The sequence below is a fragment of the Neofelis nebulosa genome, chromosome 4, assembly GCF_028018385.1.
Source record: "Neofelis nebulosa isolate mNeoNeb1 chromosome 4, mNeoNeb1.pri, whole genome shotgun sequence".
Classification (NCBI taxonomy): Eukaryota; Metazoa; Chordata; class Mammalia; order Carnivora; family Felidae; genus Neofelis; species Neofelis nebulosa.
Genome location: NC_080785.1, coordinates 145,177,066 through 145,199,260, shown reverse-complemented (window position 1 = coordinate 145,199,260; position 22,195 = coordinate 145,177,066). Strand labels below are relative to the sequence as shown.

General features: G+C 41.8%; 1 protein-coding gene across 8 annotated transcripts in view; it reads right to left on the bottom strand.

The window, feature by feature from the left end:
- Positions 1-22,195, bottom strand: part of ARHGEF3 (Rho guanine nucleotide exchange factor 3) — a 313,773-nt gene that overhangs the window by 33,341 nt on the left and 258,237 nt on the right. For 7 of the 8 annotated variants that reach the window (XR_009260854.1, XM_058726482.1, XM_058726485.1 and 4 more), the window contains 2 exons: positions 15,455-15,562; positions 165-335 (listed from right to left, as the gene is read on the bottom strand). Coding sequence is in view for 7 of the 8 variants with exons in the window: in XM_058726482.1 (XP_058582465.1) it covers positions 165-335; positions 15,455-15,562 (279 nt within the window). In the remaining variant the exon portion in view is untranslated. Of the gene's footprint in view, positions 1-164; positions 336-15,454; positions 15,563-16,442; positions 17,094-22,195 lie in introns of those variants that run through there. The other variant, XM_058726486.1, reaches the window with a different exon arrangement.

Below are 22,195 nucleotides of genomic sequence, written 5' to 3'. Positions count from 1 at the left end.
GCTGGTTTCTTAGTTCCTTACAAGGTTTGACACCCCCATTTGTCCTCCTACGAACGCAAGGAAGAATTGATTTGGAGCCTGTGGTGTAGATAGACCCAGTTTGGCTCTCGCCTATAGTGCATTTTGTTCCAGACACAGGGCCAGCTCCTGGGTCCCAAGCCTACCTCCTGACGTTTGATTTCCTTGGACGGAAGCATCTGATTGACGCACACATCGAAGGTCTCACTCCACAGCTTGCTATCTCTCCGCTTCGTGCTTGAGGGGGCGGCATTTCTGGACCAGGGTCGGGGGGTGAGGATGTCAGGACGGCTCTCACTGCGGAAGCTAATGGAACGCTAAACAATGAGAAAAACAAACTGTCATGGGGGCAGTGGCAGGACTAGGGTGGATCGTTTGAGCAGCTTCCTGTCACTGACAGAACATAAATCAGATGTTTGCAAGAAAGAAAGGACAATGCCACAAGGCCTTTTGGGAAGTGGGGCATTTTCTTGAGCCTACGTGCTAAGGGAAATTGGGCAAAGGGGCTGCCTTCACACATGTGCTGGGAGTATCCGTTCTGTGAGACCTGGACACAGCAAAGAGACATGCACGGAGGCAGCTCTCAGGGGAGCCACGGGCTCCTCTTTTTTTCCAGGAGACAGCCCCCTCTTCAGAAGAACAAGGGTTAACAGTAGTGGATGTCCTTTACATCTGGCCGTTATTCCTATTCTTCTCTTCCATCTAGGAACAGAAGCCTGCTATCCTTGGGTATTGGGTCCGGTGCGCAGTTAGGGTGGGATCCCCCAGACCTGACCAGTCAGAGTACTCCTCCACCCTGGTTCAGGGAGCAGCACCTGATTCCCTGAAATCTGCTAAGTGGTACATGGGAGAAAGAGTGGAAAGGCCTTTATTCCTTTGGTATTGTGAACTTAAGAGATAACATAAGCAGGAATTTCTTGCCACAACTCTCTCTATTCACGTGGTTAAGTCTGTTTGCTGTTGTGGAGAATAAAGGGACACACAGAATGAAGGAGGGGGAGAGAGAGAGAGAGAGAGAGAGAGAGAGAGAGAGAGAGACTGATGGAGGGAGGGCACAAGCTTTACCCACACTGTTTAAACCTCTGGATCCCACTGTGCATGAAGCCATTAAGGGTCACTTTTTATTTATTTATTTTTTTATTATTTTTTTTTAAGGGTCACTTTTAGATTAAGGGGCTAATACATTCCCCCTTCTGTTTACATTAATCTCAGTTGGGATTCTGTCAACTTGAAAAGTACCAACAGATATACATACTAAATACTATCTTGGCAGCAAATGATGCCTGCCCTGACATACTTTATTTTCCAAAGAGGTTCTAGTAGACTTCAGGGTGTTCTAACGACCCAAAGTTCACCCTTGTGGCTGAAACATGCTGTCAGAGTGCCTTCTCATGACAAATACAAATGATTAAGAAGAAAGCTAGGTGCACCATCTTCAGCCTTCATCCTAGAAGATTTCAACACACTTAAACTTTGCCAAAGCAATGAGGTGTTTCTGCGCTCAAAACCACGTCCTCAATTAGCAAGACAAGGCTGTGGCCACATGTCTATGGCCTTCAGTGAGAAGTTCCTCAGTTTGGCATAGAAAGCCTCTTGTAATCTAACCACATTCTATAGATCTAGATTCACCTCCTGCCACTCACCCGTGAGTCCTCTATTCTCCAGCCCTACCGGGCAATCTGCCATTTCCTAAATGAATCGTGTTTTGCCATCCCTCTGTGCATCCTTCAAACAGTCTTCTTTTCTGAGAATGTTTTTCTTCCATTTACTAGCTGGCTAACTCCTAAGTGTCCTCAGGATATAACGCAAACTCTTCCCTTAAGAAAGCCTTTACCAATGTTGTCCCACTCTTTCCCAGGGCAATCTGGGCATATCTCTGACACAGCCATGATCACATTTTGTTATACTTCCCGGTCACCTGCTCTGACCTAAAAACTTCCTGAGGGCAAGAACTGATTTTGATTGTGGCATATATGCTGTCATCACTAAGATATTCTAGCTTCCAAATATTTTGAGATTCAACAATAAACTTTAAGAAAGTAAATTTTATGAGAGCTATTCAACATAAGGGTATTGTTAAATAAGTTATAATTCATCTGCTTGACAGTATTTTATCTAGCCAATTAGACAGTTCTGAGATAATTTTAACAGCTAAAAATCCCTTCTATGTAAGTTAAAATCAGAACTAAAACCTGTACATGAATACTGTTTGTAATTATGAAAAAAAGCACAAGAGCTAAGATATAAAAGGAACACCACAAAATTCTTTTTTTTTTTTTTTGCCTGATGACATTATAGGTGATTTTTATTCTAGTTTACAATTTTTTTTTGTAATTCAAGAAAAAAATGAATAAACGAAAAATGTAAAAAGAAACTTCTAAGGGGCTTCAAGGTATTACCACAACCTCTTAGAAGCAGGAAGCTAGCTGTTTGCAAGTGGCAACATGAGTTCCTCAGGCTGGCACAGGCATCCATCAGCCCCTGGGCTCATTAGTGAGCTCGTGATCACTGGACCAGCCCTATGCTGGTCAAGAAAGGACTTGCACCAAATACGCAGTTCACTAAAGGCATCTTGCAAATCCTTGTGATCTCTTGAAAACAGGCCCTTATAAACAGTGACCAGACTAATGCTTGCAGATCCTCACTACTCAGAATCAATTAGCCACAGGCAGGGAAAGGTCAAAACAAGCAAAGTGAGTCATCAGGTTACTCACTGATCTCAGTTTTCACTTCTGATTATAGCTGGGGTAGGAATTAAAGAGCAGAAAGAGAGGAAAACACAAAAATAAGATTCAAAATGAAAGACATTTTCCACTTTCACTTGAATCAACCGCCCACCTTGTAACAGTTTCAACCCCTGACCCAACTTCAAATTCCCCCTCCCCACTACCAGTTTGCAAGGAACTTACACTAACTTTAAATTTTCATACATTACAGAAGTATATAAATTAAGTACAAATCCCCTCATTTTCCCAAGTCTACTTTCCGGAAGTAACTGCTACTAAGTTTGTTCTAGATCTTTCCAAACCTTTTAAATGTATTTGCCAACAATCACAAAAAACCAGAATGTTTTCTCTTTTTACTCAACAATATGTCTCTCCATGTTAGTATGTAAGACTCATTATTCTAAAAAAAAAATAATTTAGGGGGGTGAAAATCACATAACACAAATTAGCCATTTTTGTGAACAATTCAGCGGTCTTTAGTACATTCACAATGCTGTACAAACACCACCTCCATGTAGTTCCAAAACATTTCCATCATTCCCAAATCACTCTTTTTAATGGGTGCAGAGTTAGTATCCCATGGTCCAGATGGACCACATGGATTTAATCAACTGCCAACTGATGGACATTAAAATCATTTCCAGTGTTACAAAAGCACTATTACAAAAAGTGCTTCAGTGAACATCAGTGCTGCTATTTTTGTAAAGCAAATTCCTGAAGTAGAATTCCTTGGTTTAAGAAATATCAACATTTTAACATTTGATATGCACTGTCAAATTGACCTCTAAACAGGCTGTTTCAATTTTATTGTCCCCAGAAAGGTATATGAATTACCTTTTTCCATACTCTTATCAACAGGATATTATTATCAATCTAATAGAGAAAACAACCACAGTTGATGCTTACACAACATGGGTTTGAACTTTGAGGGTACACTTACACGATTTTTTTTTGATAAATACAGTCCAGTACTGTAAATGTATTTTTTCTCTTATTATTTTAATAACATTTTCTTTCCTAGCTTACTTTATTGTAATAATACAGTATAGAATACATATAACATACAAAATATGTGCTAATTGGCTTTTAGGTCATTGGTAAGACTTCCAGTCAACAGCGGGCTATAAAGTAGTTAAGTTTTAGGGGATCAAAAGTTATATATGGATTTTCAACTCTCTGTGGAATGTGGGAGATATTGGTGTCCCTAACCCCTGCATTGTTCAAGGGTCAACTGTATACCTTAACTTCAGTTTCATGTTTTGAATGTAAGACTGAGCACATTTTCACGTATTTCTTGAAAAATTTCCCAGAGAGTTGGAGATTTTCTTCCTTTGCAGTCTGGGGGGGAAAGAGAGAGGTGAGCTGTATTACTTGAGCTCTATTGTTAAGAATTCTTTGTTTTGTGTTTCCTCAGTGATTGCTGGGCTTAGGAACAAAGTGGGAAGAGACTGGGCAAAATTCACATATATCACTCTTTCTGTGCCTGCCCATGTTTAACAATTCTGATGAATTCTCTCCCATCCTCACAACCACCCACAAGGTGGAGGTTTATTCCCATTTTACTGATGAGGAAACTGAGGCTCAAAGGGGCTAAGGTACTTGTTCAGGCAGGATTCAAAACCAGATCTACCTCAGTCCACAACCTGAGCTCTTTCTACCTTGAGGGCTGTGTACCTGCTACTTACATGCAAATCATGCATTGTGGGGAGGTTTCAATGATATGGGCCCTGGCCTTCTAAGATTTTAAATCTAGTTAAGGAGAGGGAATGCATTTACTCACTTTTAGGAATAATTACTGAGTGACTCTTTGACCAATCAAACTTCAGATACACACCTTTAGTCAGGCTGGATTAAAAGAAACATTTTGATATTTTTAACTCCATTTAGGGGGAGGATGTTGAAAAGAAGAATCCCAAAGAAGCAATAAAGAGTGCTGGTCAGGTGTGTGGTCAGCAGCTGGCCAGCCCACAGCCAACTAGGCCCAAGCCATGGGTGGGTGGTCAAGACCACGCACCATGACCTACACCTCTATGAGTCCTCAGTACAACTGGGCACAATTAGAGGAGAGGATTGGAGCTGGGGGAGGAACATGTGACTACACAGGAGAAAAGTCCCAAAGAAGAGGATGCCTCTTGAAAGAGGAAAACAGCCATATCCCTTCCAGTGCCTTTCCCCCTCCTCCTGCTTTACTTTTCTCTATTTTCACCATGTGCTGTTTCCTCCCATTTTAGGTAATCTCCTTGAAGGCAAGGATATCTATCTATTCTGTTCATTGATGGACTTTTCAGCAACTGGCACATACATGGTAGGATCTCAACAATTTTGCTTACTGAACAAATGGCATGTTTGTATGTGCTGGGCACAGTGAGGGCAGCTTTAAGAGCCTTGTATAGCCAACAAGTAAGGATTGCTACTCCTGTTTTACAGATGAAGAAACCAGAGGCTCAGAAAGGGTAACACTTCTCTGAAGGTCATGCAGCTAATGAATGATGCTCTAGAATTTATACTCAGGTCAGTGGTGAACTCAGAATGACTATACAGGTCTGGTCTATTTGAGTCCCCTTGTCCCCGCCCATGCCCTTGCCACCAGTTTTAACCAATATCCTATCCTCTTCCCCTAAGGTAAGTTTCAGAGTGTGGTGGGGTGCATGTGCCCAAATAAATGATTTTCAGGCTACTGACAGGGATTGTAAACCTCACCACCAGTTAAATTTTGGACCAGAAAATTCTTTGTTGTGAGGGGTTGTCCTGTATCTTGCAGGATGTTTAGCAATATCCTATCTGTAACCCTTAGATGCCAGAAGTGCACTCATCCCAATTGTGACAATCAAAACACCTTCACTGCTGAATGTCCCTGGGAGTGAAAAACACCAGTCCATGGTGACTAGGAGAGACCCAGCATTGGGATGGATAGCATAAAAACAGAAACACATACATAGATCCCTCTGGGAGTGGGGAATGAAAAAAAATGTTCCAGGACAAGTAACAATTTCCACGAGGGAATCCAGCTTAGCAAACCAGTCAAAAACCTAAAGCTCATAATTACTGGCAGCTAAAATAACAATAGCCATTAGAAGCACAGATAATGCAGATTTAGGAAATGGGTGCTTATGTTTATGCCTGAGCTGGGTATGTGGAAAAGATGCTACGGGTGCAATGGGGACTGTCTGTCAGGTGGGAAAAGAGGGACCCTTTACATGTGTCAGAGGAAATGTAAACTCAGCAGGTGAGGCATGATGGAACAGATTTGATTTGTTACTGTCGCCTGTTCAGCAGGGTGCTCCCTCGCCTTTTTCCAAAAACAGAAGGTCTCTATAGCTAAAGATAACATGCTCCAATAAAGAGAGTTCAAGCTAGGGAAATTCTCTGTACTTAGCATTGATATTTTATAGCAGATGGTTTTTATTACTAAACATTGGAGGTTAGGGTGGGACTGTCAGAGGAAAACAGGTTTGTATGTTGCTACTACAATGTACAGTAGTTATGGATGGGATCTGAAAATGTTCTTGAAGAGCATCCTGGAGGAGTCTCTCATTTAAGGCTTTATTAGAACAATTAACTTAAATTGAGAAATAAAACTTCTGAGTTCTGGGGCTTCCATTACTTTTGAGCCTCATGCTAGTCTTGGGAGAGGCAACTGGACAGATTCTTGCATTTTTGCCCTTTTTAATAGATGAGAAATCTGAGTACCAGGGGATTTAGTGACTGGGCCCAAGGTAAGTGTTGGAATAGGAACAGAGTCTAGTCTTTTGACCATAAAACATGGCTTTATGTTAAGAACACAGGCTTTGGAGTAAAATAGACATGGCTTCAAGTCAACTTAAGAGCTGAGGGACCTTGAGAAAGTTAATCTCTCTGGATCACAGTTTCCTTATCTGTAAAAGGGCATAGTAATGAGTACCTCACAAAGTTGCAGTGAGGATTAGGTAAGATGAAATATGTCAAGGGCTTAGCCAAGCACCTGGTAGGTGGGCAGTAGGCAATGGATGTTATCTATCACTGTTATTATACCATTGGGTGCACTGCCACCATTAGTACTGGTTTTTGTGTTTTCACTCATTAGCAAACATCAGACACATCTTTGAATTACTTGGACCAAATGGCTCCTTGGGGGACCTCCATTAGGATGACTGATAGGAGGAGAAAAGCAGCACAGTGTTGCCTATAAAAGCAAAAGATATGGAATCAGCCTAAAGTGATCAATGGGGAATAATTAAATAAATTACAATGCAACCACAAAATGGAATATTACATATTTGTTAAAAACATTCTTTTAAGAAAAGCTTAGTGATAATGGGAAAGTCTCACTTGTAGAGTTAAGTAAGAAAAGGAAGATCTCTATTTAAAAAAACAACATGTTAATAGATGTTGCCCCTAAATGGTGGGCAATGGATCGTTTCCATTTTCATCTCCATACTTCTCTACATTTATTTTTGAGGTTTTCAATAAGAGATATGAACTAAGAAAAAACAAAACAAAATCAGTAAACAAATGTGCAAGACCATGAACAGGGAGTTTGAAGTGGTGCTATAAACATAAAATCATATTTGGATTTGGTTCAGATTAATGCACGTTAAAAACATGATAAGAAGGCACCCAATCAACTCACAATAAAAAAAATATATTGAACCCCATAGACTCAGTGCAAGAAGTCACTCTGTAGCTGAGAGAGATTCTAAGTAGAATTAATGAAAAGCTGGAGAAAATATTCGGTTCAGGTGTGGGGGAAATATTGTACAATTTTCTCAGTGCAAACTAAAAATTAGGAAGCCTTCCAGAGACTTGGGGCAGCAGCTCAACCTCTTCATTAGACACCATAAAACAGCTTTTGCACAATAATGTTAATGATACAATATTCCACAAGCTGAAATGGAAATGATGACTCTCCCTGCCACATAGACAAACAAACAGTAAGTAGCAACACTGAGGTGTGATGCTCCAGACCAAAAGTCTGGCCATTATTTTTAGATCCTGGCAAACTACAGTCTTTATTATGACCAAGCTGACTTTTTGCCAAAGCTGACTACATGAGAGCCACAGGGAAAACTGTACAGGATCCCAGAGACAGCACTTACACGCCGTGTTACTTAGAACACATTTCTCAACCTTCAGGTTCCTCCCCTATGAGTGGTGGTAAATCCCACCTTGCATCATTATGGAAAAGGTGAAATGAAGCCATGAATGTAAAGTACTTTGCACAGAACCTGTCTCATTGTAAATACTCAACTACTGGAAGTTGTTATTGCTAAATAAAAAATGACAAGCTTTAGATTACAATAGTCAACTAGGATAGTGGTCTAACTATCACTCCAGGAATAGTAAAGACCAACAGGAAGTAAGGAGCTCCTGTTGATGTGGAATACGGTTATTTCTTAGCATCCAGACTGCAAGGCAGTGTGATTTCTGGTTGCTTCCTCCAACACACACACACACACACACACACACACACACACACACACACCCCAAGCTTGTTTCCATATCTGCTAAATAACTTAGGACCAAAGACTTTTTGTCAATTAAAGAAAGTGTATGACCTCGGACCAAGAGACTAAGTTTGAGGTCTTTGGAGAGGAAAATCATGGTTTTGAATACATGGAATTAAGCGCATGTATTGGGGTACTCTACTTCTTTCTCATAGCTAGATGGCACCACTCTTCTCCCACTCCTTCCTCAAACCTGAAATGCCCTCCTTCCTTTCTCCCTCTCAGCTCTGAGTCATTCCAGGCCCAACACAAATCCTTGCACCCTTTCCAGGCAGACTTCCTTTACCTGCCCCCCTCTCTTCCCAACCTGTCCATTACTAGTTCTCTCTCTAGTATATTTTATCACACAAGGTTTTAAAATCTTACTCATTTTTATCTGATTGCAAAGATAATATACAATTATTTAAAGAATTCATGCATGATAGAGATACATAACGTAACAAATAAAACTCAATAGACCCAGACTGCTTATTCATTCTCTACTGATTTCTAATTCTTATGTAATAGGAGAAAAACGAGAACATAAGACAGAAGACAAAGGAAATGTCAACATCTCTTATACTTGCGTTCCTGAGAGATAACCACTATAAGAATTTGATGATGCTCCTAGCTTTTTTCTAACCATACATTATTGTGGGTGTGTATTATTAGTTGGGATACAATGGTTTGGAATTTCCTTTTTTATAACTTGCTGATATATCTTAGACAACTGTAACCAGTAGATTTTATCCTTCTCAAGAGCCCTGCCTCCTTTTGCATACTGATGACCTCCCCCAACAAGTCTAGAGCATAATAAACAACACAGTAGAGATAATGAATGATGGAGAACACTAATATATCCCATTTTCTGCTGCATCTGGGTGAAATAAAATACTTTTCAGATCTAAGGGCCGGGGAATATGGTTACCAAAAACCCTTCCTAAGCCACAACAATCCTCCCTGAGGGGATAGAAGTGGGAGAGGGGCTGATATTCTATTGTGAAATAGCCCAGTTATTATATAACATTACTACATGAGCACCCACTGCCACCTCCTGGAGAGCCCCAAGGAAAAGCAATGGCCAACTATTCTAGTAATAAATGCAGTGATAATAGTAACGGCTAATTTCTGAGCACACCCTAAGTAACGTGTAGTGCTAGGCATACAAAGAAAAGTAAGATGGGGCGCCTGGGTGGCGCAGTCGGTTAAGCGTCCGACTTCAGCCAGGTCACGATCTCGCGGTCCGTGAGTTCGAGCCCCGCGTCAGGCTCTGGGCTGATGGCTCGGAGCCTGGAGCCTGTTTCCGATTCTGTGTCTCCCTCTCTCTCTGCCCCTCCCCCGTTCATGCTCTGTCTCTCTCTGTCCCAAAAATAAATAAAAAACGTTGAAAAAAAAAAAAAAAAAAGAAAAGTAAGAGACAAACTTGGTCTGCATGGAAAGCCATGGGACCCCTGGGAAGGGCCATCTTGTGAAGATGTCATAGAAAAATAGAAAAACTGACAAAAGAGAGGGACAAATGTGACTATGAGTCTAGAACCAGGATGCACAGAGGAGTAATCCCACCCAAGACAGGTATACATCAGGAAGAGAGGCCTGACTCCAGTGATATCAGATGCCCTGACTTCACATTTTTTTTAACCAGAATTCCACTTTAGGGAATATTATGTAAGGAAAGGAAGAAATAGAGACACATATAAGATTTGCAATCCGGATGTTTAAAGCAGTGTCATCTATGATGGTAGAAAAATGGAAACAACTTAAATGTTCAACAGAAGAGTGAATCAACACCTGGTATATCTTTTTGATGAAATACTGTATGAATTCATTAAGAATTGAGTCTGAAAAATATTTAATGACACGAAAATGTATTTTCATACTGTAAGGTTATTTTATACTGTTAAGACAAAAACATGTTAGAAAATAGTATATACAGTATGATTATTATTTTGTTTTTTTAAAAAAACACGTGCAGGTATATAGTAAAAGACTGTCTGAGTGTGTGCCAAAAGGTTAATATAAGTTTTTTTTAGTGACGGGGAGATGGGATTATAAGTGAACTTTACTCCCTTTTCTGTGTTTCTCTGTATTTTTCAATTTAAAAAAGATGTTATATAATCAGAAAAGAAAGCACAATTAGAAGGTACTTTAAAAAAAATAGGACAAAAGCCCTCAAAAGACATTCAATACAGGTTATTTGATAATTTAAAAATATTCACAGCCAAAATATCCATTAATAGGAGAATGGCTATGTAAAACAAGACACATCAAGACACTGGAATAATATATACTTGGCCCATTAAGATCACATTTTCCAAGCATAACTGTGATATATTACTTCCCTGAAGCCATAACAAAATTCTGATCCAGCTAAATGACAAAGAGGGGGATGCAAATAAAAGAGATGGAAGAAAGAGATTCTGCGGGCAAAATGCAAAAACAAAACAAAACAAAAAAAGAAAAAAAAAGACATAACTCAAGACCAGAAGTATTAGAAGAAATAAAGATAGTTATTGAACTTTAATGAAAGGTACAATTCCCCCAAGAGGCTGTAACAATGATGAAGAGGAAACCTTTCTACCCCTATCTGTATAGCTTGGAACTATGTCAGGCCAAGACCCATAGAAACCCTAGAGAAACTGACCATGCACAGTCCCCCACAGAAGAGTTCAATCCAAGAGTGAACAGATCACACAAAGATAATGCTGGGTACACTGTGACTAACACCAAATGAGGCTCAGGGTATGTAAGGTATGTGAATATACCTAGAATAACAGTGGAAGGAAATTATTAAAATATTAACAGGGGCTGTTTGGAGTGGAATCTTTTCTCTTTCCCCTTTTTTGTATTTTTCCACAATGAGCATATACTCTTATAATGGACAAGAAATGAAGCTCATGTTCAGAGAGAACGTAGGTCTCAACCACAGCATTGTGAGCACAGCATTCCACAACACGCACTGGACCCAGCTCAAATGCGTCTAGCAGCTGTGTGGAGCCGGGGGCAGGCACGGCTCAGCCACCCGCCCCCGCGTGCCTGAGCAGCGCTCACTGTCCTCACTAAGCAGGAGGGGCGCACGCAGGCCCCTTTAGCGCTGGGCTGGCATGTTCTTCCCCAGCAGACCAGCAAGGAGATTTTTAGGCCAAGAGGGATGCAGACATCTGTGCTCTAGTCTATCAGCACCAGTAACTTCCCAGTCAGACACAGACGGAAGGCCAGGCAGACGGCTGTCCCTCTTCAACCTCCACAAATGCTGTCTTTGTGCTGAGGCCCGAGCCCCCCGTCCATCTGGGACACAGGGGAGGCAAGAGAGAACAAGTCCTGCAGTGTCTTGTCGAACTGTTGCTGCCAGAGCCACTCACATTTGTGGTCGGGGTTTTAACCTTTTTGGAAAAGGGTGCCAGCCCCGGGCTGTCCTGATATCCTTCTGGGCTAACCTGTGGTCTCCCGGGGAGCCAGAGGAAGGACTGCCAAGTGTTCCATTATTGATGAAAGGATTGTGTTTAGGTGTTCGGGCCTAAGTCATCTCTTCTCCTATAATAAAAGGAACCCAACCTCAGACATAACTGGACACTAAAAGGGATATATATGTCTCTATGAGGCCAGGTGCTACGGACAAGGGATACTGTGACAGAGAACCAAGCTGCTCTGTTACAGTCTCAAGTTGTTTCTGGAAGGAGAAGAGGAATACATAATACATGCCTATGAGTAAGGAATGAATGCTGAGAGGTTTGGGGCAGTCCCTATGCCACTCTCCTTGCTCTCTGTTCCTCCCCTTTTAGAATGTGCATCAAGACGCCTGCATACAAAATGGAAGAGGATGTGAAGTTGGCCTAGTGAGTACTCCTTTGGGGCCTCCTCCCCCTGCCTCTTCCTCTTCCCTGCTCTCCAGGCCACATTAGCACCCTATCCCAGTTTAGCTGGAGAGGGAAGCAGTAAAGTCACGGAGCAATTACTGGGATGCAAGGACTGGAAATAATTCTGCAAAACATGTACTGTATGCACCAAGGTGACCAACAGGGAGATATGTGGGGGGCAAGACAGCATTCTCTATGCTTTGCAGATCGTCTTGTAAACATGGCTGTCTAACTCTGCTCACAGATTCAGGGGCATATTTCTATTCGCTGACCCCTCCCCGCTCCAAGGACACACTCACAACAGAAGGACAATGCTCAAGTTCTCTCTGTGTCCGTGTGCGTAATCACTGTGAATAACAGTTCTGCTTCTGCCAGGTTGTTTCTGTCCCATAAATGGAGCCTGGAGCTAGCTATTTATCATGATATTTGAAAAAAGTAAATTAAAAAATTATTTTGCCAAAAAAATTCTTTGAGGTTTTAGAAACCAATTTCCACATGTCAGATTCCTCCCTCAGGTCTGGCTTTCTCATCCTTGTTTGGCCTCAGTGTGTTGGATTCCAGACATGGCTTGATTTCTTTCTGTCCCAGTTCTCTAGGTCAACGCAAATTTTCAAGGTGATCAGATATTTCCTCAAGTGTTCCCTGTGTAGGATCCATGTAGGACAGAGGTGGGAGAAGAGGAATAAAGGTTGCCCAGGAAGCCAAAGGAAAGATTTTGAAGGTATGACAATAGAGGATCGTATAGCAACATGCAGTCAGGCCTGGGCTGTGGTGGGAGGCATAGACGAAACTATATTCTAGATAGGAGCACAAACATGGAGTCTATAGGCCAGGCAAAGTGATGCTAGTGAATCAAGGGGTTGATGTTGGAAGGATAATTGGGAGATGTGGGGACATCTGTAGGTGACAGTTGGCTAGCTACCCAGGTCTAGCTCATTACTGCCATGTGGCAACACAGGACCAGCACTGCCAAGCCTTTCAATTCTTTAAAAGAAGCCAGAACTCCAAATTCTTATATGCATTGTTTGGATTCTTATAAGTTAGCTGTAAACACTACACAGCCAAACAAAACACAACTTGAGGGACAAGTTGTCCCATAAATCTACTAGAAGGAACTCTGTCCAGGATGTAAGCAACATGAGGGCAGGATGTAGAGCTTTGTGCTTGATGAGGGCCCACTCAATGCTTACAGCATGAGTGAGGACCTTCCCAGGGAAGAGGTTTGACTGTCCAAGGGGGGCCAATGGGAAGAGATGGCTGGCAACATGGAGGTCTCGTAATCAAGGGAGGAAATAATTAGAGAGCGAACTTGAGCCCCAGCCACTTGGATGGAAAGGAAAGGGTGAAATGGCAGTAGACAGACTAAAGAATTTTCAAAAAGCAGAACTCAGCGAAAGACCAGATGTGCAGGACTAGGGCGGTGATGAATCTTCCAGGGGAAGCCTGTGATGAACTTGGCCAGAGGGCTCAGGGACTGGTCATGGGGGAGAGAAGGTAAACACATTTTTCTTCACTAGCTTCAAAGCCCTTCATCTGGCTCCCCTAGATGACCTTATTTTTTTTTCTTCTCTATTCTCCCACAAAGGGGATCAGGGGATAACCAAGGGTCCAGAGGCCCAAGCACCGAGAGAAACAGAGACAAACCTATAGCTAATTAGGTGATAATGCATTCATTCAGGAGAAACTGAGGAGAGCTAACAGGGGCATGGACAGGGCAGGAAATAAGCACTGAATAAGGACAGCATCCACAGGGAAATGGCAAGAACAGCTTGGGCTATGCAGAATCATGACATGTTGGCTGAACAGTGCAGAAGCAATGGCAGGAAGGGGTGAGGGAGACCTAAAACAGTTCTTGAATCATAGATTTTCATAACATAGGATATGCCTTGGGTTCTGGTCCACAATTTTCTTAATAACTTGGAAAGCCAAGATAAAAATACGGCTAAGCAAAAGTATTCAGGACAAGTAAGAAATGGCAGACTCAAGACTACTCAGCTAAGCAAGGTAAGCCTTTTCATGGCATGACTTTTGTTGGTTTCAGTCTGCAAAAGGATTTTTATGATTATCAGGAAAATCTCAGTTTTCACCTTAAAAGATAAACTTTATTGGGAGTTTAAGAACAACTATAGCCACTTGTTTACCAAAGAATTATTATAGTAGCTAATGTCTACTACTTAACCAAGTAATTAGTAAATTAGTGATTGCTACCAAAGGGCTTAGTATAGTTTTGTTAGCAAAATAGCCCTTTTAATGCACCGTCTTATAAATACTAGGGACTTTAATTTTTTTTAATGTTTATTTTTTATTTTACTTTTTGAGAGAGAGAGAGAGAGAGAGAGAGAGAGAGAGAGAGAGCGCATGTGTGTGAGCAGGGGAGGGGCAGAGAGAGAGAGGGAAACACAGAATTGGAAGCAGGCTCCAGGCTGTGAGCTGTCAGCACAGAACCCGACGCGGAGCTTGAACTCACAAACCGTGAGACCATGACCTGAGCCAAAGTTGTATGCTTAACCAACTGAGCCACCTAGGTGTCCCTAAATACCAAGGACTTTAAGTGTACTATCTTATAAATATTTACAATGATTCTATTCTAAAGAAGCTGGTGGCATCATCTCCAATTTACCCATTAGGAATAAAAGCAAGATCTAGAGATGTTATGTCACCTGCCCAAGGTAACAAAGTCTCCGAGTGACAGAGCCACGGTCAGAACTGAGGTACTGTGCTAAGCCTCCAGGGCCTTTGTGCTAAGCATGGAATCAGCAAACATTTTCTGCACAGGGGCCAGATGGTAAATATTTTGGGCCTTGTGTGCAATATGTTCCCTGCCACAACTCCCCGACTGTGCCACTGCAATGCAAAAGCAACTGTAGACAATACATAAATATTTAGGCATGTCTGTTTTCCAATAAATCTACTTACGGACACTGAATTTGAATTTCATATGATTTTCTAGTGTCATGTAATATTATTCCTCTTTTGACTTTCGCTCCAGTCATTTTAAAAGGAAAAACTATTCGTAGCTTGTGCACCATAAGAAAACAGGGAGTGGGCTGAATTTTTCTCCCCAAGCTATAGTCTAAGCACTAGGCTCTCCTACCCTCCAGCTCAGGTCTAGTTTTCTTAGAGATTTTAGGACAAAACCTGTGAGTGTGCATATGGATGGGGTACAGGACTTGGAGGAAAGACCTGACTCCTCAAGTCAGCCCTCAAAGGACTCCATCTGACCCCAGTTTACAATTTGAAAACAAATATTTCTTTCTTTTAAGTTCCCTTACTTGCTCCCTTCTGTTGAAATAAGCACTGATTCAGATCTAAGAGGAGGTTCTGGGTAGGACAGGAATGTCCCCTCCTACACAAATGGTTTTCTGCAAACACAAGCCCACCGTGTCCTTCTTACCTGCAGGGTTTGGCTGAAGCGTTTTAACGGTGTGGCCTTCACGGGTGGGATGAGGTTTGCTAGCGATGTGACTCTGGAAAGGGGTTTGACCCGTTTATTACTAGGCTCCTACAGGGTTAAAAAAAAAAAAAGAAAGGAAAATGTCAAGGTTAATTACAGACGACATAACTCCACCACACACTCCTGTCCCAATCCACGCTGGCTGCACACAGTCTGTGGAATGTAAACAGTGTCCCATCTCTCTCCAGCTGTGTGGAGGTGACCTGGCTCAGGAGCCAGGAAAGGGGAAATGACAGGGGGACATCAACAAAAGCGGCCTCTGAGCAGACAGCAAATGGACAGGGTCGGCCCCTTACTCCTCACACCCAATATCTGACAGCTTTTTAATTCAGAAGCTTCCACTCAGAATCATTTCCCCCAATGCTTCCTGTAGAGAAAAGCTGCCTCAAATTTCCCATCTAATGACCTTGTCAGGCAGTTGTGTTTTGATGCTTCTGGTTTTATCTTTTTAAAAACGTTTTTCCTACCTTGCCTGAAGCTGCTCTCCAAATTTCTTTTATGCAATGGCTTTTCTAAAGCACAAGGAATGTTTGATTTTTTAGTTCACTAAATTAAAAAAAATTTTTTTAAGGAATTTCTTCTATTACTAGGCCTTTTAAAAAGCATCTTTGTACCTACAGTATATTTGAAATGCACATATGAATATTTATAAAAACAACCAGCAAAAGAAAATGTACAGAGAGAAAACTGCACCATGGGCATCGGTTTTTATAATTCATATAGTCACAAGTTTTGAAAATCACCTCCACATAAAACATGCAAAATAAAACTTGCAAATCTGCAAAGTTACCCCAAACCAAGCAGATGGGTGAGAGGGAGCCTACCCATTTCAGTGACTTTGCAGATGAGAATTACATAAAAACGACAAGCTGTGAGAAAGAAGGACATGACAGACAAAACATTTTACAAAGACAAAGAGAACAGTTACCCTTGCCTTCCTAAGCTCCATCTGACCTGCAGTAGATGCCGGACAGCACATGAAGACACCAAATTTTGATGGAAAAAGCCAAACTTGCCAATTGTTGTAGCGAACCTCAACCATTTCCAGAGGGAGCCTCAAGATGCTCATCTTTCTTTTTCAGCCATTGCTTTCAAAGTTTCGAGGGTTAAACCAGAACTTCAGATTCTCCAGGGCATCCCTGCAGGGTGTTTTGAACATAGTAGGTGCTTGGAAAAATCTTGCCTGAATTTGGAATTTTGCCGAGAAACTCTCATGTCATTTTGTGCCTTTGCTGATCTCAGGTATCAGAAGCCCCCTTGGAAATAGACCCAACCTTTTGGGCATTTAGGTAGAAAAGTAATTAAAAGACCAAAGAAAAAAAAAAGTGCAAAATAATTCCACGATGCTGCCAGGATTCACTTCATGATTTCTCGAAGCAGTGAAATACTTTTCCAAGACAGAGAATGAATCAGGGCTGCCGGGGACCTCTCCAGCTTTCTGGCATGCTAAGCTGAACAGACAGTAGGAAACTCTCTGAACACTGGGAAGGCTCAGTTCCAAAATGCAAAGGATGAATCTCTCAATATGAGGGACATCACGTTTACTATTGTTTAAGGGCTGAAGAAAAAGATCCAATAGCCCTTCTGCTTCCAGGTGACAGTGTCCTTCAGGATGCTTCCTGTCCAGGGCCTGGCTTCTGAGCATCTGTGCCCAGAGAAGGATTTTTAAAATATTTTTTACGTCACAGCTGCATCATCAGCAAACTAAATCCACTCACACACACACACACACACACACACACACACACACACACACACACCCTCTTGAGCATCCCCTGAATTTCTCTATATAAAACTCTTGCTTCGGGCTGGAAATGCCAGAGTTGTGATATCACCACCTTTGGTGGCACAAACTGCATTGCAGCAAACGAGGAGGTGAGGGATTTCACAGGGCAGCAGGACTTGGTCTCAGATGATCCTGCAGGCACCTCTGAGCCTGGAGACTCATCGCCAGATTTTTAATGGCTAAAGGTGCTGGATCACAGATTCTGTATCAGAATGGGAAAGCTGAAGGGCAATTGGGTTCTCCTGCTTTAAAAAGGGGCAGGGAGCATTGCACGCTTGGCGGGATGGGGGAAGGTTCAGTTCTGTTCCCCTTGCTGTATCATCTTTTCTAAGGTTTTGCTGACTTTGCTGTCCATTTCATATGACCCAGTCGATGGGTGTTTCCTACGCAGTTAGGAGATACATGCACACTGCAAATGCCAGCCACTCTGCAGGCTGTATGCCGCGCTGCTACATGAGGTTGTAATTAAAACTCCTTTCCTAAGGCATTAGCCATTTGGAAGTAAATAGCAGGCTGCTCTCTGGCAATCTGACATTCCTGAGTAACGAACAATTGAACCAGAAACTGTTGCTGCCTGATTTAGGGCTGTGATGTAGCAAAGCAGGCAGGTACAATTTTAAAACCAGAACATTTGCAGGTTATTGGATCTATTGAGGAGGCTTTATGCCTGACCCACATGAGCAAAGTATGAATTATGGTTTCTCCTTGAGGGCTTCAGTGAGAATAGGAGATTAAAAAAATTCTTGGCCTAATTTGATTTTTCTTTTCCATTTACTCAGTATGTCTCCAGCTGCATTTTACTGCTATCTAAAAAGAGCCCTCAGGGAAAATGTTTCCAGATTCTAGGTAAATAGCTCTACTGAAAACCAGCAAATGCAATTCCAAGGATGCTTTCGGGCTTTACAAAGAGATGACAGAATACAACCTGCAGAGACAACTCAGCTGCCAGACCAAGCTGGGCAAGGTCAGTGCTAAGCCCAGAAACAAGATATCTATTTCAAGTGTGGACACTAACCCCACCATGCAGTTTTAAGACAGAGAAGGAGGGCATCTCACTAAAAAGGTTAAAAAGAAAACAGAAAAAAGAAAAAGGCATTGAGTATTGTGTGTTGGCAGTATTTTCTGAATAAAAAAGTTTGCTTCATTTTTTCTAGGTCTTACAGGTTTTTTTTTGTTTGTTTGTTTTTCTTGTCTTATTGCACCAGCTAGGACCACCTGTATATTATTGATTACAAGCTGAGACAGTGGGTACACTAGGGTAATTCTTGATTCTGATGTGGTTATTATGAAGATTTCATCATTATGAATTGTGTTTGCTGACAGTATGAGAGAGATACCCTTTATCAAGGAGAAAGAGTTCCATTCTATGCTAAGTTTGCTGTGAATTTTCATAATGAATGAATATTGGCCTTTATCAAATGTTCTCTGTTTATCTTTCCAGAGGACAAGGAAAGGGAAAAAAAGAAGGGAGAGGTGGCGGGAAGGGAAGGAGACAATGAAGAAAGAAGCATGGAGGTCACATATTTTTGTAAATGAATTAGCACAGCAATTTAAAACATCTCTTGTGGAGTCAAAGCATCAGAGACTCTTAAAAACTGAGAACAAACTGAGGGTTGATGGGGGTGGGAGGGAGGGGAGGGTGGGTGATGGGTATTGAGGAGGGCACCTTTTGGGATGAGCACTGGGTGTTGTATGAAAACCAATTTGACAATAAACTTCATATATTGAAAAAAAAATAAAATAAAACATCTCTTGTGCTTGAAATACAAGCAAAGGGGAATAAAGCATTCAATGACATTTCATTTTTAATGTGAGATTTTATTAAATGATTTTCATATTCCTTCCCTAGGGGAGACAGGGAAGTCTCCTCATTCTTATCTCTTCCCTCTCCTCATTCTTATCTCCCAATAGGTAAAAACCAAAGCAGATTATATGCATGTAAGAAAGTGCCTATCATATCAATATGATCCAGCACAACTTTTTATTCCTTCAAAAATTATTCCATTCTAATAGACGTGGCATATAGCAAACCATCACTCATTCTCCCTGTACTTCATTTTTGCAGCTAGGGTAGGGTTGGGGAGCAAGAGAAGAGTCTTCCTTATCATGTTTGTAGCTGCCCTGAGACTACCTTCACTTAGCCACAAACTCAGCCCAAGAGGGTGAGAAAGGACTGACCACTCTACTGCAGGACAACACTGCTCCTGCTTGTTCCACACCTGATGAGAATCGACTGTGCTAGCAGATGCTTTTGCCCATAAGTTAATGGACTCAGAAAAGTCTTTCAAATGTTTGAAAATACCAGGGAAGCCTTAGGCAGGGCTCCATCTGTGTGACAGAAGGTGTGCTGGGAACTGCACACCCAAGGGTCATGTTTAATCCACTCAGTACCCCTCTAGGAGGCTTTCACCATCCTTACGTTAAACAGGAAGTTATAATTTCAGACTGATTGAGAAGTCCTAGCATTATGAAATAATAACAACAACAACAACAACAACAGTCTCATATTTATTGCAGGGACTCCCCTTAATGCTTTATAGATATCTACTAGTTTATTCCTCCTAATAGCCCTGAAAGGTAGCTACTATTATGAGGCAAAAGATGAGCAATGTGCTTAAAGTCACTGAAAAAAGGTGGCCAGGATTTAAACCTAGCAGGCTGGCTTCAGAGCCAATGCCTTACAGCTTGGTGTAAGGGGCCAGATGGTAAATATTTTAGGCTTTGTGGGCATCTAGCCTCTGTCATGATTACTCATCTCTGCCATCAGTCTTAAACAGTATGTAAATAAATGAATGTGACTATGTTCCTTTAAACCTTTATTTAGAGATTAAAATTTGAATTCCATATAGTTTTTACATGTCACAAAATATTATTCTTTTGCTTTTTTCAACCATTAAAAATAGAAGCCATTCTTTTCTAAGGAAGACCAGAGGAAGTAGGCTATATTTGGCTTGTGGGCCACAGTTTTCAGACCACTGCTCAACACAGCTGCTGGCTCCTGGGTCAGTGGTCCTTAGCCTCAGCTTTTCTACTGTAACATGCCCAAGGATTCCCAGGTACAGCACCCTCCCAAGGCACACTTAGATAATCATCAAGTTCTGGAGAGGGCACAGGCTTGATTTGCTTATTCTTTCTGGAGCTAGCTAAGCAGGGTCCTCCCCTGGTAAGCAGGAGATATATCTGACTTATCTTTTATGTGAGTAAACCCTATCCTACTACATTTTATTGTCTTAACTTTCCAAATAAATCAGCCCAAACATGACACAAACTTTCCCTGACCATTGATGGTTACAAATAAGGGACAAATAAAATAATAGGATGCCTGGGATCTGTTTCACAGTAACACAGGGATAGAGAGGGGGGATGTGTAGGAAACAAAGCTGATCACAGGTTGGTAATTGTCAAAGCTGGGGGCTGTGCACGGGGGACGCAGTATGCAGTCCTGCCTGTGGTACGCAGTAAAAATGCTAGATGATACAAAGGCTTATTTTAATGGACAGAGAACCATTTTGCAAATGTATCAGTGAGCAGACAGATGCCATCAAAGATCTGTACTTCAGACGTTAGTGAGGGCCTAGTGACAAAGGATACTGAAAGAGTCAGATGCTAAGACACTATCTAAAATTGAACATAATTAGAAGAAACTTGGTAAAATGAAAAAAAAAATCCCACTACTGAATTTCAGTAATTTTCAACTAACATAGGCCATAATAGGGAAGGGTCCATGTAGCTGGGAAATCAAAGGCTAAGAGAGCTACCTTGAAACATTCGAACTTAAAGATGAGCAAACTGATGGAGAGGCACCGACCCAGCCACCAGACTCCCTGAAGTCTGCTTTATGCTATTGACTGGTGTTTTATTTGCTCTCATTAAAAAAGCTATCAACAGGGCGCCTGGGTGGCACAGTCGGTTAAGCGTCCGACTTCAGCCAGGTCACGATCTCGCGGTCCGTGAGTTCGAGCCCCGCGTCGGGCTCTGGGCTGATGGCCCGGAGCCTGGAGCCTGTTTCCAATTCTGTGTCTCCCTCTCTCTCTGCCCCTCCCCCGTTCATGCTCTGTCTCTCTCTGTCCCAAAAATAAATTAAAAACGTTGGGAAAAAAAAAAAATTAAAAAAAAAAAAAAAAGCTATCAACAGGCTGCCAATCGCCAGACTCCATGACATAAAACATTCTGGTAGAGTTCAAATCAGATGTAGAAACATACAGAGAAAATAGGAGCCATTCAAGGTTGGACTGCCCAGGGAGGGGAGACCTCTGTTCTGTTGGATTTATTTTAATCTGTGAGTATGCTTTCCGTTTCCCAATTCTGCCTCCCAATGTATATTTTTCTCTCCATTTCTACAACAGCACCATCTTCTACTAAGAAGGCAAAGACCTCCCATCCTTGTTAGATCCTCCCTCCTACTCTGCCTCTCTCCAGCCAAATAAATGTAAACTCATGACTACCTGACTGCTTGACTTTACCACCCCCATCCTTAGGACCAAAGGCTGGCTCATGCTGTCTTATGGTTTATGCCCAAGATTCTCACCCTTCAAAACTTCTAAGCCACCACAAATATTATGGTGTTCTCACTTATTTTGACACCTCCTATTGCCAAGGCCTCCCCACCCTTTCAGGGTTTCTCACTGACTTGCTGGCCAATTCTTTTACTCTTGCCTGTGCCCCCTCCAAGTCCTAGCTTTCCTTCAGGTGGCTCCACTCCTCCCCTTTGGGGGACCAGACAGCCTGCGTTGTACCTTGTCCCTCAAAGACAAGATATTCCTGCAGGTTCTCCTTCTAGATAATGTTTTTCTAACTAAATGATTGAAAATGAATCACATTAAAAAATCTATCTATCTATCTATCTATCTATCTATCTATCTATCTATCCATCTATCTATGTCTGGCTATCATAC